The 15,614-nt window shown below is 42.4% G+C and overlaps 1 protein-coding gene across 3 annotated transcripts in view; it reads right to left on the bottom strand.

Moving 5' to 3' along the window:
* Window positions 1-902: 902 nt before the first annotated feature.
* Window positions 903-15,614, bottom strand: part of pard3aa (par-3 family cell polarity regulator alpha, a) — a 1,023,559-nt gene continuing 1,008,847 nt past the window's right edge. For all 3 annotated transcript variants that reach the window (XM_060922480.1, XM_060922479.1, XM_060922478.1), the window contains one exon: window positions 903-5,438. In XM_060922480.1, coding sequence (XP_060778463.1) covers window positions 5,060-5,438 — 379 coding nt within the window. In that variant the 3' untranslated portion in view covers window positions 903-5,059. The remainder of the gene's footprint in view (window positions 5,439-15,614) is intronic.

Consider the following 15,614-nt stretch of genomic DNA (forward strand, 5'->3'; position numbering starts at 1 on the left):
CTCTTATTTAGCGTGTAAAAACAGTTATGCTAACATGAATAACATTAACTTATCTGAAGTCCTTTCAGAAATATGTTTTAGCATAATCTTGCCAAATAAACAGAATGTAGAAATGTTTCTTTTCTAGTAACGTTAGCTACCCAATATGATTTCGAGTTTGAAAAGAGCTTGCTAGCATGTCAGGTGGAGCTTCAGCTCTACAGGTTCTACAAGCTAGTCAGTAAATCCAGTCGGTTGCTTCAGAGGCATTAGGTTTCGTAAGCGATGTGCCAATAATACAACAGTGCATTGACAGAAAATGTACTTTTAATTCTTAAGTATTAAACTTAAGTAAAAATTTGACTGGACAACTTTCACTTGTATCAGACTCACATTTAACCAGTGGGATCTGTACTTAAGTAATAAACTTGGGTACTTTGTCCACCCCTGTGCTCATTGCTCACTTGTGTGTGTTCACTGCTTCAGATGGGTTAAATGCGGAGGTGGAATTTCACTGTGTGCTTGAGTGTACGTGCGATAAATAAAGGCTTCTTGTCTTCTTGAATACAACAAGCTTGTTATTTTAGAGAGAAAAGTGCAAAAAATTTGCAAACTTCTCTGTACAGCTGACACCAGAGACTCGTTCCATAAATGTTAAATCACCATCTCCTTCCAGAAAACTTCACCATATCCATTTAACGTTAGCATTAAAGTACGCAAAGTGTCTGCCAAACTCGTCCCCATGTGCATCAATACCTGTGATTTGAATTACAGCCGGAACGACTGTCAGAGAAAATTAATCAGCACCTTCTGACCAATCAGAATTGAGAATTCAACATCGCTGGGGTAACAATGCTCTTAACGGTCATTCCGTCACTGCTTTTTCATGTGGCGACTTGAACAGATCAATAAAAAATGCACACTTCTGTAATGTAAACAAGAGGAAGAAACAGGCTTCTGTTTTATTTTGTCTAAATTTGATATGTACAGAGAACGCTGTGTACAATTTCATACAGTATGTATAAAGACTAGTCAAAAAAAATGCAATTGCACTGTGCTTACATGTGTTGTGTTACACCATGGACACCATGTTACCTTGGGAGAGTATAGACAATGCAAAAAAAAAAAAAAGAAATAAAAAGAACCATACACAGTTACTCTTTTTTTCTTTTGAAGATCTGAACACACATTTTGCAGTGGAAAGATGTTATTACACAAAAATAGTAGAATAATTGCTAAAATATGTGCTTTCCATGACATGTAATTTTTTTTGTAGTACAAAATATCCCTCCTCAAACAGGCACTTAAACATCACCATCGCCAACAAATTTTCCATTAATTCAATGCATAAAATATAAAATGTGAAATAAAGCAGCCAAAAAAAAAAACCCTGCTGCTGTTCCGAAAAATTAATTTCCCACCCATTCGAGATCACAGGACCAAACATACCCTGCAACGTACCGGTTACTCAACAAGAGGAAGTTGTGCATCATTGTTTCGTACAGTTTAGTTTTGCTCTTGAGGGATAGAGAGAGTAAATGAGAGGAGGAGAGAAAGCCTGCAAGCTGCCGGCATTCAGCTCATTACTGTACGGTTGGATGAAACGGCAAAAATATCATATACACAATACATGATGTGTTTTTACAAGCCACAATCCGCATCACAATAACTGTATTTGAATTGGATAAGATTTTAACCTCACACAGTCAAGTGTCATGGGTAGCATAGTGGTTAGCACCGTCACCTCACGGTAAGAAGGATCTGGGTTCGAGCTCAGCGGCCGACGGGGGCCTTTGCGTGTGGAGTTTGCATGTTCTCCCCGTGTCTGTGTGGGTTTCCTCCGGGTGCTCCGGTTTCCCCCAAAGACATGCGGTTAGGTTAACATGGGGCGGCCTTGGGCTGAAGTGTCCTTGAGCGAGGTACCGAACCCACAACTGCTCCATGGGCGCTATAACATAGCTGCCCACTGCTCTGAGTATGTGTATTCACCGCTTCAGATGGGTTAAAGGCAGAGGACGAATGTCACTGTGCTTGAGTGTGCATGTGATAAATAAAGGCTTCTTCTTCTTAATCTGTTGGTATATCAGATATAATATTCAAATAAATTCCTGTGCTTCACCAGCTTCCTGTGTTGTAACTCATTTCCAATCATTTAATGCAAAAGATATCAAAAGACTTTTACACATTTTAAATCAGTCATGAATCATGGGAGTGTTGATGTCATGCAATTAAGAGGGGTTGGGTGTCAAACATGGTCAAAAATTGTCTTAGACTTCCAGAAACAGTCAAGTGACTGAATTTAAATTTTTTTTTTTGAGTCTCGTGGAGGGCGGCACGGTGGTGTAGTGGTTAGCGCTGTTGCCTCACAGCAAGAAGGTCCGGGTTTGAGCCCCGTGGCCGGTGAGGGCCTTTCTGTGTGGAGTTTGCATGTTCTCCCCGTGTCCGCGTGGGTTTCCTCCGGGTGCTCCGGTTTCCCCCACAGTCCAAAGACATGCAGGTTAGGTTAACTGGTGACTCTAAATTGACCGTAGGTGTAAATGTGAGTGTGAATGGTTGTCTGTGTCTATGTGTCGGCCCTGTGATGACCTGGCGACTTGTCCAGGGTGTACCCCGCCTTTCGCCCGTAGTCAGCTGGGATAGGCTCCAGCTTGCCTGCGACCCTGTAGAACAGGATACAGCGGCTACAGATAATGAGATGAGATGAGTCTCGTGGATGCATTTACACAAGCATAGCTCTCCAGATATTATTTATCGCTGCATTTGACTAAAACTGACCTCCAACTTGGAATAACACAATTCCTACTCCCCTATACCCTGACTGTACAGGGTGCTGTTTTAAGGAGGTTAATATAGATTTCTCAGCATAGTTAGCTGCTGAGGTTGTTGCTATCAAAAGTTGAACGGGGAGGCACCCAATCAGCAGCGTGAATGCACAGAAAGGGGAAAATAGCGTAGTTCCGACTTCGCACTTCTGAAATAAGTCGAACGCAGCATCATTAACGATGAGGTGTCAGCAGGGTTGATTGTAACTTTGATAAGAAATGTTGCAAAAATAATCAATTTAAAAATAAAGCTTTGGCCAATCAGGTGCTTCATGACATTATTAACTACTGATGACGCCCAATATACTCATAGAAAAACATACCATCACCCAGCATAGTACACACAAACATCTTCAGAACAAATCACAGATTCCAGTGATGGAGACGGCTGGTGGAGTAAACGAGGAGCTGAAATCAGGCGATAAAGATCGGAGGAATGGCCCAAGTGTGGCAAAGGGAGTGCGTACGTCATACACGTTCAACAGAACCCTCAGACTGTCTGTGTGACCACTGACTGGCCAAGAGACAGAGCACCAATCAGACAACAGAACACAGGTGGCGTCTAAATAAACTTCTTATGACATTGCATTGCAGTCCAAGGAACAGTTATTCCACGGAATCGAGTCGTACATGAGCCGATAGCCGATGAGACGCGTAGCAACGAGTTGGCTATAAACCACGTACGACAAGATTGAGTGGAATAACTGTTTTATTCTATCCATATTCACTGGATTTTGAGAAACAGAGCATTTTTATTTTTTGCAAATTCGAAAAATAAAAACTTTATACAAAACATCCGACAGAATAATTTCCGCTTAGAATGTAAACAAACCGGCGAAGTGACAGGAGCAATTTGTGAAAATGCTATAATAAGTCTTGAAAATAACAAAAGATATGTTCTTACTATCAAATACTTTCACTCCATATTTTGTTGCTTTTTTTTTTTTGTATTTTCTGGGGTTTTGTTTTTGAGTAGTTTTTATTTTGTCCTCGGTTGGTTCAGCAACACGCGCCACCATTTTGTTTTTCTCTACTCACAGTATATGAGCTGATAGCCTAGTAGTAGAGTAGCCAATCAGAGCCAATGAGCGATTGCTCATATCCAGTGAATGTGGATAGAATCATTCCCATTACATCACTGGTTTCCCAAGAGACCAGTACGCATGGTGGAAGAGACTCCAAAGCGATAAGAGCAGGTACAGACTGGTGGACAGGAAGTGGGATGGATGGATGGATGGATGGATGGATGGACAGAGAAATAGGATGAAGGAGTCACGGGATGAGTAAAATGACTGATTTTACAGGCAGGTTGATAGGCTTCGTCTCAATCTCTCACTGTCTCTCCTCCTTCTCTCACTCTCTCCTCTTTTCCTCTCAGAAACATACAGATGGGTGACAAATTAAAAGAAAATCTGGTGGATCTGTTGTGTTGTGGTGATTTTGCTGTGATCCCTTGAATGACCCCTTTAGAAGAAAATGTCACTGCAAATCAATACAAAGTTCTCCTGACTGATAACCTTTATCCTATCCTCTTCCAGGGTGACATCACCCCATATCCAGGCCAAGAGCGCCCACTTGAATGGTTTGATGCAGAAATCTTCAGTCACTAGATCTCAGCCCAACTGAACACCTATGAGAGATTTCTGAAGTGACGTTTATTAGACAGCACTCTGCACCACCACCATCAAAATCCGAGCTGAGGAAATATCTTTTGGAAGAACAGTGTTCATCAGTCCAGTAGAGCTCCAGAGACTTGTAGAACTGACGCCAGGGAGTGTTGAGGTTGTTCCAGTGGCTCGTGGTGGCCCAAGACCTTACTAACACACAGTATGTTGGGTTTTCATTGAATGTCCCATCTCATGACTTCTCTTTTTGCAGTATTTGGATAAAAATATATATTCAAAATATTTCTGCCTATTCAGAACACACACAGTCACATCTTTCCTCAACACTTGGTTCAACATTCACAATTGGTGGCAGGTGAAATGAGTTATGTAGGTCACAACGCTATAGGAATACAAATGCAAACCTGCTCGCTGTTTTCTGATTGTCAGGACTGGCAAGAATGCTAGTCAATGTTAGGACACACAAACCATGTGGAGACGTTGGATGGCTGGACCATAAACGTGTATTAAAAATATTGATGCGCATGACATGTTAAAAAAAAAAAGTCAACAACCAAAATCCCCATGTTTTCTGAAAAAGCTCAAAGTTCATACTGTGTGTCCTAGACTTCTCTTCTAATCCCAGACCTCCCTTCAGGAGTAGAACGGCCGGCCCTTTTCAGGGCTTTGAAGTCGGTTAAGGCGAGCGAGCTGGGAGGGCGAGGGTGGCACATCCTGCCGGTAGGGCCCCTTGGAGGTTGAGGACAGGGTCAGTGAGTCGTTTTGTGGACCGAGTTTGGCCTGTGCCTCCTGCTCTTTGCGCCTCTGCTCCTGCCTGAGCAGCTCCTGCGTCTCCAGCAGCACACGAGCATTCAGGCCCAATGCTGGACCACTCAGGTAGCCATTAGCACCACGGCTGCCCTGGTAGCTCGAGTAGCGTGGGTTGTCTTTAGCTGACTGGAACGCCTCACCAGGGGGGTAGACCTTATCCCATGAGTCCTGAGACACTGTGCTGGGGTTCTTACGTGGTTGCCTGCATGTGTGTGAGAGAGACAGAGAAAGAGCGATTAGTCCATGTATGTTTTCAAGGTGGGCCCAGGGCCCATCAACAGTCTGTGAAGCACAGTAGTTGTGGGAGGGGGTTGAGATTTATTCTTATAGTTATTAACCAACCGACTGCTCACGTGAACTGAACATGTTTAATCTAAATCTTAATAACTCAAACATGTAGGACTATAAATGATGCCTAATTTGACCTGACCTCTAGTGTTCTGCCGAGAGAAATTTGAGGAATAAAAAGTTTATGTCTGTAATAAAGAGCCAAAACATTATCGTACACATTTAAATCAGCTTCGTGTTTGAAGAATAGTTGGAATATGCACAGAGGGAGACGTGAAATTTATTTTAAAGCCCCTGCTTGCAAGAACCCATGATGTAAACTGTTTAGTCCTTGCAGTTTTGACATAAAACATTCACATACGTACATGGACTTATTATATGTAACTGTATAAACAATAAAACATTGAGCAACCGTTTTTATTTATGAACCAGTCACATCTCTGTTTCTCTGTACATCTTCCTTTTGCCTGTTAGCAGATGCAGCTGTAGTATATAATGCTCATTACTCCAAAACTGCCTCCAGGCTTTTCATCCACCATCCACCCCATCTCTCTCTTTCTCTCTCTCTCACACACATACACCTTAAACAGATAACTAAAGAGAAACTGCTTGATATAGAACTGCACTCTGTGGAAATCTGTGCAGAGAAACAGAGAGAGCAAGTAAAGCAAAGGACACGTTTTGCCCATGCTGAGTTGTGAACTGGAAACACGAAAAGATTTATCTGAAAGCTGTTTCAGTGGCTGTCGTTCAAGCACACACTGCTTTATAGCCTTTCTAGCTTGACCCTGTTGTTAATGGTCATATCCCATTCCCACATGCCAGCTAGGTTTTCTTCTGTCTCACAACAGCCACCAGCTGAGGAGCGTGAAGCCTCTGTGCTTCCTCTGAGACAAGTGAAGCCAGACGCTGAATCTTTTCAAACCTCTGTTCACGCAACAGCTGAATGTGCTCGGACGAACACTAACCACAGGAGCTACCAGATGGCTGTGATTGTACAGCGCCGTCCTGATTAACAGGGGAGACAAGATGGCATCCTTCCCACTTCGAGAGTGAATTATTTGCTCTTGGATTGCTCAGAATTCAAATTTCCTGACAATCGAGTAAAGTTTGGGGGGTTTCATATTTGCACTTTCAACTTAACTTTAGGTTTATCAAGTGCACAAGCTGAGTGCATGTCTGACTGACACTTTAAATTAACAGTGATCTTGGGGGTCAATGACACTATGTGAATGTGATCTGCTCCCAGGATCAACTATCTCCAAAATAAAATCGATGAGCTCAACTAAATTTCCCAAACTAGGCTGCTGTGATGACTCTAGCGGTTCTACATGCTTCCACTGCAAAAGAACCTGTTCTCAATCAGCAAATTTGGCTTGCTTTTACATCAAAGCTTTCCAAATATCTAAATCTCTATAGTTAAGGATGTCTTCATCATCCACGCTCAGAAGGAAAACTCTAAATGAGTGTTTTATTAAAGGCAAGTGCACAAGAATAGATAACAGACTGATAGTATCAGCTGTAAGGTGCCTTATTAGAGTGATCCAGATCAGCCTTTTCCAGTTAGATTGAGATTATTCCTCAATGAAATAGTCACAACCAGAACGTCAAGGACGTAGCAGCTCATCTGGCCTGCCATCAAAACAACCATCACGACCAAAACATCAAACAGAACTGAAATGTGACGATGTGAGAGAGGACCAACCTCCACGACAAACCGCTTACAACAGGAACATCAACACAGGACTAAATTTTGTTCCCCAAGAGAAGATCGACCCAAAACATCAATCAGAACTGAATTCGCATGATAAATGAGAGAGGAGATACAATTCTAGTCAGAAGAAAATGTGTTAAGTTGGCCTAATGACTAATTTGTTAGCAAAGAATTGACAACACAATGACCAAGTGTTGCACAGAAGGTCGAGTTCTTTCAAACAAAACAATCAGAACTGAAATCCACTGAGAACCAGGGCTTTGAACCAGAATTTTTTTCCTATTGGTTCGTTCCGAACAGAAACGGAATTTTAACGTTTCCGGTTTTGGGTTCCACCATTAAATAGACGTTCCCGAACCGGCTAGAACAAAAAAATTTCGTTCCCGGAACGGTTAATTACGTTCCCTGTCAGCTGTTTAACAAATGGCTATAAAATTATGTCTCTGTCTCATCCAGCTTAAGCCAAATGTAGGCTAATTCTATTACAACCTTCATTAAATAAGACAAGAAACAATTCAAATCAATTATTATTTCAAATGTTGGCGATTTGGATTCTCAGTATGTCTTCCCATCTACACAAACAGAAAAAGTGCCAAAAATGAAAGAGAATTCGTTTAGTGTGTTACCAAAGGCTAGTCAGGCCCTATGCATTGATAGGCCAACAGAGGTTAACGTCATTTAATGTTCGCGAGCCTCTCATTAACGTGGACAAATATATTGATATCGTGTTTGAAATTGACGTTTTTGAATAACGATAGACTGCAATATTTACCTCTTATTTAAGATGTGGAGACGTGATAGTAGTCCACCCTCCCGCTCTCTCCATTCAGTCAGCGAACGTCACACAGGAAGTGAACCCCAGCGGGTCACAGAAACTTGCGCAGGAGAAGAATGACTTTTTTTATTTGTAGGCTACGGAAACTTTGAGGAACGAAATAAAAACCGGTATTAACCGGTTACCATTATTTTTAATAAGCGTTTCTGTTCCAGAACATAAAAAATAATAAAGTTTCTGGTTTCATTTCTGTTCCATGTGAAATAGAAAAAGTTCCCGGTTTTCGTTTTCGTTCCTTGAACCGGTTCAAAGCCCTGCTGAGAACTGAGAGAGGGAGGAGATACGATTTAACTGAAAACAAAGTAAGTTGTAAACAAATTGTTTGCAACAGGAAAATCAACAAACAAACGACGAAGTTTTGTTCCTCAAAGGGAAGATCAACCCAAAACATCGATCAGAAGTGGAATCGGATGAGAACTGCAAGAGGAGATACAATTTTAATGAGAAGCCCCAAACTCATGAAGTCGACCTAATTAGCAGTTTGTTAGCAAAAATTTGACAATACAATGACCAAGTGTTGTACAGAAGGTCTAGTTCTTTCAAACAAAACAAACAGAACTGAAATGCTTTGAGAACTGAGAGAGGGAGGAGATACGATTTAGCTGAAAATAAACAAAGTTGTAAACAAATTGCTTGCAACAGGAAAATCAACAAACAAACAACCAAGTTTTGTTCCTCAAGGGAAGATCGACCCAAAACATAGATCAGAACTGGAATCAGATGAGAAATCAGACAGGAGATACGATTCTAGTGAGAGGCCTGGAAAATTTGTTAATTTGGCCTAATTAGTAACTCGCTAGCAAAAAATTTGACAAAATGACGACCAAGTTTCGTGCAGAGTGAAGAGTTCTTTCAAACAAAACAATCGGAACGGAAACCCGTGGAGAACTGATGGAGGAGACGCAATATAACCAAGTTGTGGACGACGGATGCCACGCCACGGCAACAGCTCATCAGTCTTACGGCCAGATGAGCTAAACATTTCTTGGGTCATTTTAAAATTAATATTTGAATTGGAGCAGAAACATTCAGTGCGTTTACATGCACATCCAAATCGAGCTACTGTCGGTAATCGAGCTAAGGGTCCCAGCAGGGTGCCAGAGAAATCCAATCCTACATGCACACAAGGAAATCGAGCTATTGTGTGAGGTACATTGTGCACCCGAGCCACAGGTGGCGCTACACGCCCCATCGTGTTGGTACACTTCCGGTTGTCGTCATGAAGAAGAGCTATTCAAGAGTATAAACAAAAAGTTATCAGTTCCGTGTTCACAAGAAGAACGACGACGAGGACAGCAACATCGAGAGATGTTGTTCCTCCTGACCTCTTCTGCTGCTCGCTACTACTACTGTTGTCATGCCGACCGAGGCTGTTGTGTTTCCCGCTTGTGGTCTCGTCACTCGTCACTTCCGGAAGGGGCAGTGCTGAAGTAAGTAGCTCGACTACGTAGCTTGATAGGGTTTACATGCACTAAGTAGTTCGGCTACAATCGCATAATCTAGGTCGCGTAGCTCAATTACAAGAAATCAGTGGCGACTGCTGGTTTTTAAAACAGGGGAAGCCCATTTTACGCATTCATTGTAAAACCTGTAGGCCGGATATCAAAGCATAGAAAGGTGTGCCCCATTAGCATAGTGAACTAGACAACCCTACCTAGTGGCAGAAAGTATTTTTGCTTGTACATTTCATGTTATAGTCTGGCTTGCCAGGCTAGTGCCTCATATCCTTAATCAAAAATATCAAACATCCAAAAATCACTGGCTATTCAACGAAGAGCCTTGAACATCATACCCTGATATGCAACACAGAGTCTTTAACACAACACCCAGCTGTGCAACACATCCTTGAACATCTTCTGCAACACAGTCTGGAAATTCATAACCAGGTAGGCTATGCAGCACACAGAACCTTGAATATTATACCCAGGTATAACCTATAACACAGAGCCCACCATTCTCTTAACATTACTGAACAATATACACACTTCAGATTCATGAACATGAACACTATTTATACACAAATTCTGCCCTCCGCTCCTTTTCCAGAAAATGGTCTGTGACCCTGTCATACCAGCTGGTTGTGCTTTCCAGAGACTTCACCAATTTCTGTTAGCAGCTAGCACTGCAGATCCCAATAAGGCTCAAGCTAGCCTACAACCAGATTGAACTACAAATGAAATAAACGAGTGAATTCGCGAATGATCAAACTGATAGAATGGATGAAAGTTAACGGAGCACAACGAGTAATATTTACATTTATTTATAGAGTAATGTACAGAGACATCAATGAGAAGAAACGTTTATATGAAAAGAAATTCGGACAGCACTTTGGCACACGACTGCACTTTCTCGACATCCGCTAGGGACTGACTGATCATACTTCCGTGTTCCTCGCCGAAGTACCGCCCTCCTCATGTCTTTCAAACACTACCTCCAATAATCCTTTATCAGCCCGGCTTCTTGTCCCTCCCACTGTCTCGTTTAGTCCCAGAGAAGCCCGGCTTCCCTGGAAGTGGCGATTTTGTTGATTTTAACCAATAACAACTAGCCGAAATTGGCTGTTCAGAGCCGTCTCGTAGACTGCAACGGATACCCAGCTGCCAGTCAGTGTTGCCAGATACTGCTGACGTTTTCCATCCCAAAATATGTTCAAAACCCGCCAAAATGCACTTAAAACCGCCCAATCTGGCAACACTGCTGCCAGTCCATAGAGCCCATTGAAATAAGAAAGGTTACAGCCTGGCAGCAAAGGTGATTCTCGTAGCGAACTGCAAGTTCGTCAGACATCACTCAAATAAGTTACAGGATAGTTATGAACATAAATACAATCTTGGGCATATATTATGTTATGCAAGTTATTGTTTTAATGAGAATTCAATGTCGTAGACGCCGCAGTTTGGGGAGAGAATTTTAGGGGAAGCTCGGCTTCCCTTGTTGTCTCTGAGAAATCGCCCCTGCAAGAAATCCAGTTCGGTTCAATTTCAGCCAAGCTAAGGTGTTTCCATGGCATTTAGAACTTCGATTTCAGTCGAGCTACGGCAGAAATTCGATTTTCTCTATGTGCATGTAAACGCACTGAGTGTTCGCCCTATCATCTGGTGATCACTCGTTCCAGTGAAAGGAAATTGTAATGCTACAGCTTACGAAGCCATTCTATACAACTGTGTGCTTCAAACTTTGTGGCAACCGTTTGGGGAAGAGCCACATATGGATGTGATGGACAGTTTGAGATGAACTGATCTGTAACAAAACAAATCTGTGCATAGAATGAGTCCAGAAACAGTCTTGGGTACAGACGTGAGTGTTTGGCTCATGTGTGAAAATGCCCTGAGACAGTCAGGCCACTCAAGAGTGATAGAACACAGAGGTTCATGTTGTGAAAACAAGTTGTAAGATGTTCAACATGGCCATCATTTCACAATACAGTCCTTGCTTTACTTCATGTTATTTTCCAGCACAATATGACCATGATGTCATGGCAAAGCAAAGTTCAACTGAGGAAGACAGAGCGCCAACCCTGGGGGGAAACGTGGCATGGGGGGGGGGGGGGGGGGGGACACAACGTTCCACCGAAACATATGGTGTAGATCAAGACACCAGCCAGGAAATATGCTGTTCAACAAGTATTAATTACAGCATAATAAATTATTTATAAACCAAATAAAACCTTGAGCAATGTTTTCTATTTGTTAACAAGACTCTGGATGTGTATGTGGGGGGGATCGCCTGTTACAACATGCAGCTGTTGTAGGCAAGTAGCGCTCTCTGTTTCACATGACTTTCATTAGTTCTCGTCAGCCTACGGTCGTGTTGTCCAGCATTCTGTCTCACTCTTCCTGTCTCTAATCCTTCTCCGAACAAAAAGAAGACCTTGTTCATTACCGTGGCTTGGAAATCTGCAACTCTGTCTCTAGTTCTGAGGTCTGTACAGAGCGACAAAGATAGCAGAACGGCTCGGGACGCCAAGACATCTAATGAGAGAACCGTTCTCCATAGGTCAAAGGGAAAGGTCACTTCTCACCAGTCTGACCTTCCTCAGCAAAATCCAGATAATAAGACAAATGCATATGAGCCAGCCAGGGTTTTTAGCAGCGCTTCCCCTGGGAAAGTGAGCTGTCGTGGATGGATCTGGCACTTGAGAGAGTGAGCTGAGTGCACTAGATTGAGTCATGGAGAAAAAGTGGATGAGAATTATTTACATTGATTAAGCATCATTATGTCCTATTGAGGACCGAGTGTCAACATCTCTATTGACTCACAGAGATGGAGCACAGGGCCAGGAGAAATGGACTTTTTTTTTTTAATAGAGAAACCACACACACACACGAACAATTAACCCCAAAGCTTTCTTTATCCCGAGATGTATAATTGCACATACGCTGTCTATCAATAGGTTTAACTTCCTATATTAACAATTTATAACTGAGAAATACACTCACTGGCCACTTTAATAGGAACTTGTTCTCAATCCTAAGATTCCTGTTCTTGGCAGCAGGACTGGAACCCAATGTGGGCTTCTGCTGTTGCATGCCGAGATGCTTTTCTGTTCGCCACGGCTGTAAAGAGTTGCTATGAGTTACTATATCCTTCCTGGCAGCTCGAACCACAAATTTGTCCATTTTCCTCTGACCTCTCTCATCAACAAGGCATTTGTTTCCACCCACAGAACTGTCGCTCGCTCGCTCGCTCACTCGATGTTTTTTGTTTTTCGCACCATTCCGTGTAAACTCTAGAGACTGTTTGTTGTGTGTGAAAACCCCAGGAGATCAGCCGTTTCTGAAATACTCAAACCAGTCCGTCTGGCTCAAACCAACACCCACAGTGCCACAGTGAAAGAAAGTCACACTTTGAGATCACAATTTTTCCCGTTCTGATGTTTGAAGTGAACATTAACTGAAGCTCTTGATTTGTATCTGAATGATTTGATGCATTGTGCTGCTGTCAAGGGATCGGCTGATTAGATAACTGCATCAAACAGCAGGTGGATGGGTGTTCCTAATTAAGTGACCTGTGAGTATTTGTTACCCTCTGTTATTTAGATCTCATTGGTAAAGACCTCACGTTCACCAGTGAAATTAAGCATGTGGAGGCTTACTAGACAGACGGTCTTAGTTTTTTAGCTATAGGCTTAACAGTCTTACGCTTTAAATGCACCTGCTTGGTCACATCCTATTAAGATCCAAAATTAGCCACTTAAAACCAGTGGCGGCTGCTGGTTTTTAAAACAGGGGAAGCCCATTTTACGCATTCATCGTAAAACCTGTAGGCCGGATATCAAAGCATAGAAAGGTGTGCCCCATTAGCATAGTGAACTACACAACCCTACCTAGTGGCAGAAAGTATTTTTGCTTGTACATTTCATGTTATAGTCTGGCTTGCCAGGCTAGTGCCTCATATCCTTAATCAAAAATATCAAACATCCAAAAATCACTGGCTATTCAACGAAGAGCCTTGAACATCATACCCTGATATGCAACACAGAGTCTTTAACACAACACCCAGCTGTGCAACACATCCTTGGACATCTTCTGCAACACAGTCTGGAAATTCATAACCAGGTAGGCTATGCAACACACAGAACCTTGAATATTATACCCAGGTATAACCTATAACACAGAGCCCACCATTCTCTTAACATTACTGAACAATATACACACTTCAGATTCATGAACATGAACACTATTTATACACAAATTCTGCCCTCCGCTCCTTTTCCAGAAAATGGTCTGTGACCCTGTCATACCAGCTGGTTGTGCTTTCCAGAGACTTCACCAATTTCTGTTAGCAGCTAGCACTGCAGATCCCAATAAGGCTCAAGCTAGCCTACAACCAGATTGAACTACAAATGAAATAAACGAGTGAATTCACGAATGATCAAACTGATAGAATGGATGAAAGTTAACGGAGCACAACGAGTAATATTTACATTTATTTACAGAGTAATGTACAGAGACATCAATGAGAAGAATCATTTATATGAAAAGAAATTCGGACAGCACTTTGGCACACGACTACACTTTCTCGACATCCGCTGGGGACTGACTGATCATACTTCCGTGTTCCTCGCCGACGCCGAAGTACAGAGCCCGCCCTCCTCATGTCTTTCAAACACTACCTCCAATAATCCTTCATCAGCCCGGCTTCTTGTCCCTCCCACTGTCTCGTTTAGTCCCAGAGAAGCCCGGCTTCCCTGGAAGTGACGATTTTGTCGATTTTAACCAATAACAACTAGCCGAAATTGGCTGCTCAGAGCCCTCTCATAGACTGCAACGGATACCCGGCTGCCAGCCATAGAGCCCATTGAAATAAGAAAGGTTACAGCCAGTGTTGCCAGATTGGGCGGTTTTAAGTGCATTTTGGCGGGTTTTGAACATATTTTGGCTGGAAAACGTCAGCAGTATCTGGCAACGCTGGTTACAGCCTGGCAGCAAAGGTGATTCTCGTAGCGAACTGCAAGTTCGTCAGATATCACTCAAATAAGTTACAGGATAGTTATGAACGTAAATACAATCTTGGGCATATATTATGTTATGCAAGTTATTGTTTTAATGAGAATTCAACGTCGTAGATGCCGCAGTTTGGGGAGAGAATTTTAGGGGAAGCTCGGCTTCCCTTGTTGTCTCTGAGAAATCGCCCCTGCTTAAAACCCCATCCACAGTTATATTGGTTGTTTTTTTTTTAAATGCATTAGTTTGTTCCCCCCCTTGCATTTTGGGATCCTCCTGTGTATGCTCACTCCTGTTATGAAGGTGTGGACAGGACCTCCTGAAATGGGAGGATTTCGGTTCTTGGTGGTTGACATCCTGTACCTTTTTGTTCCATGTGTGACAATAATAGTGAATAAACTACAGTAAAAAAAATGAGAAACATCAGGACTGAACCATGAAAAGCAATGAAATAAGGGAAGACCACACACAAACATGAGCATGCAAACACAGCAGGACTACCCTACCCATTATACAGACATGTGCATACAAGCATATGCACACACACACACACACACTCCAATAATTCCTGCAGCAATTACCGAAAGAGTATAACCTGGTATTTGGAAAAACTAATGAAACTGCTCTAAGCCTGACAGTCTGTTTCACAAAAAGCTCTGCGTCTCACACACACACATACACACACTTTTAGCCCGAAACAAATTTCAACGACTGTAAAAAATAAAATAAATACCTCATCCATTCATTCAAAATGGCACCCTGAGGACATATTCACCATTTGTAGTTTCAGGACGCGTGTTAAACTCTGGCTAGGTTTGGACATGAAAGCCTGATACCAAAATCAGGGAATCATACAGAGCCTTACTGACATTTAGGACAAATATGCAAAAGAAGAAGGAGGAAAAACAGACTAAAAGAGGGATGAAAAGAAGAAACAGATGGAGGACGAGGGTACAACCTCCCTGACAACCTATAAAAGGCCCAGAGGAGTGCAGCTGCCAAGATAAACTTCCCCTGAAAGCAGGTTCCTCAAGTCTAGGTGCTCTTTATCAGTTTTGCAGAGGCCAGAAAGTGCATGCATACACACAGAGAGAG

This window comes from Neoarius graeffei, chromosome 5, assembly GCF_027579695.1.
Source record: "Neoarius graeffei isolate fNeoGra1 chromosome 5, fNeoGra1.pri, whole genome shotgun sequence".
Classification (NCBI taxonomy): Eukaryota; Metazoa; Chordata; class Actinopteri; order Siluriformes; family Ariidae; genus Neoarius; species Neoarius graeffei.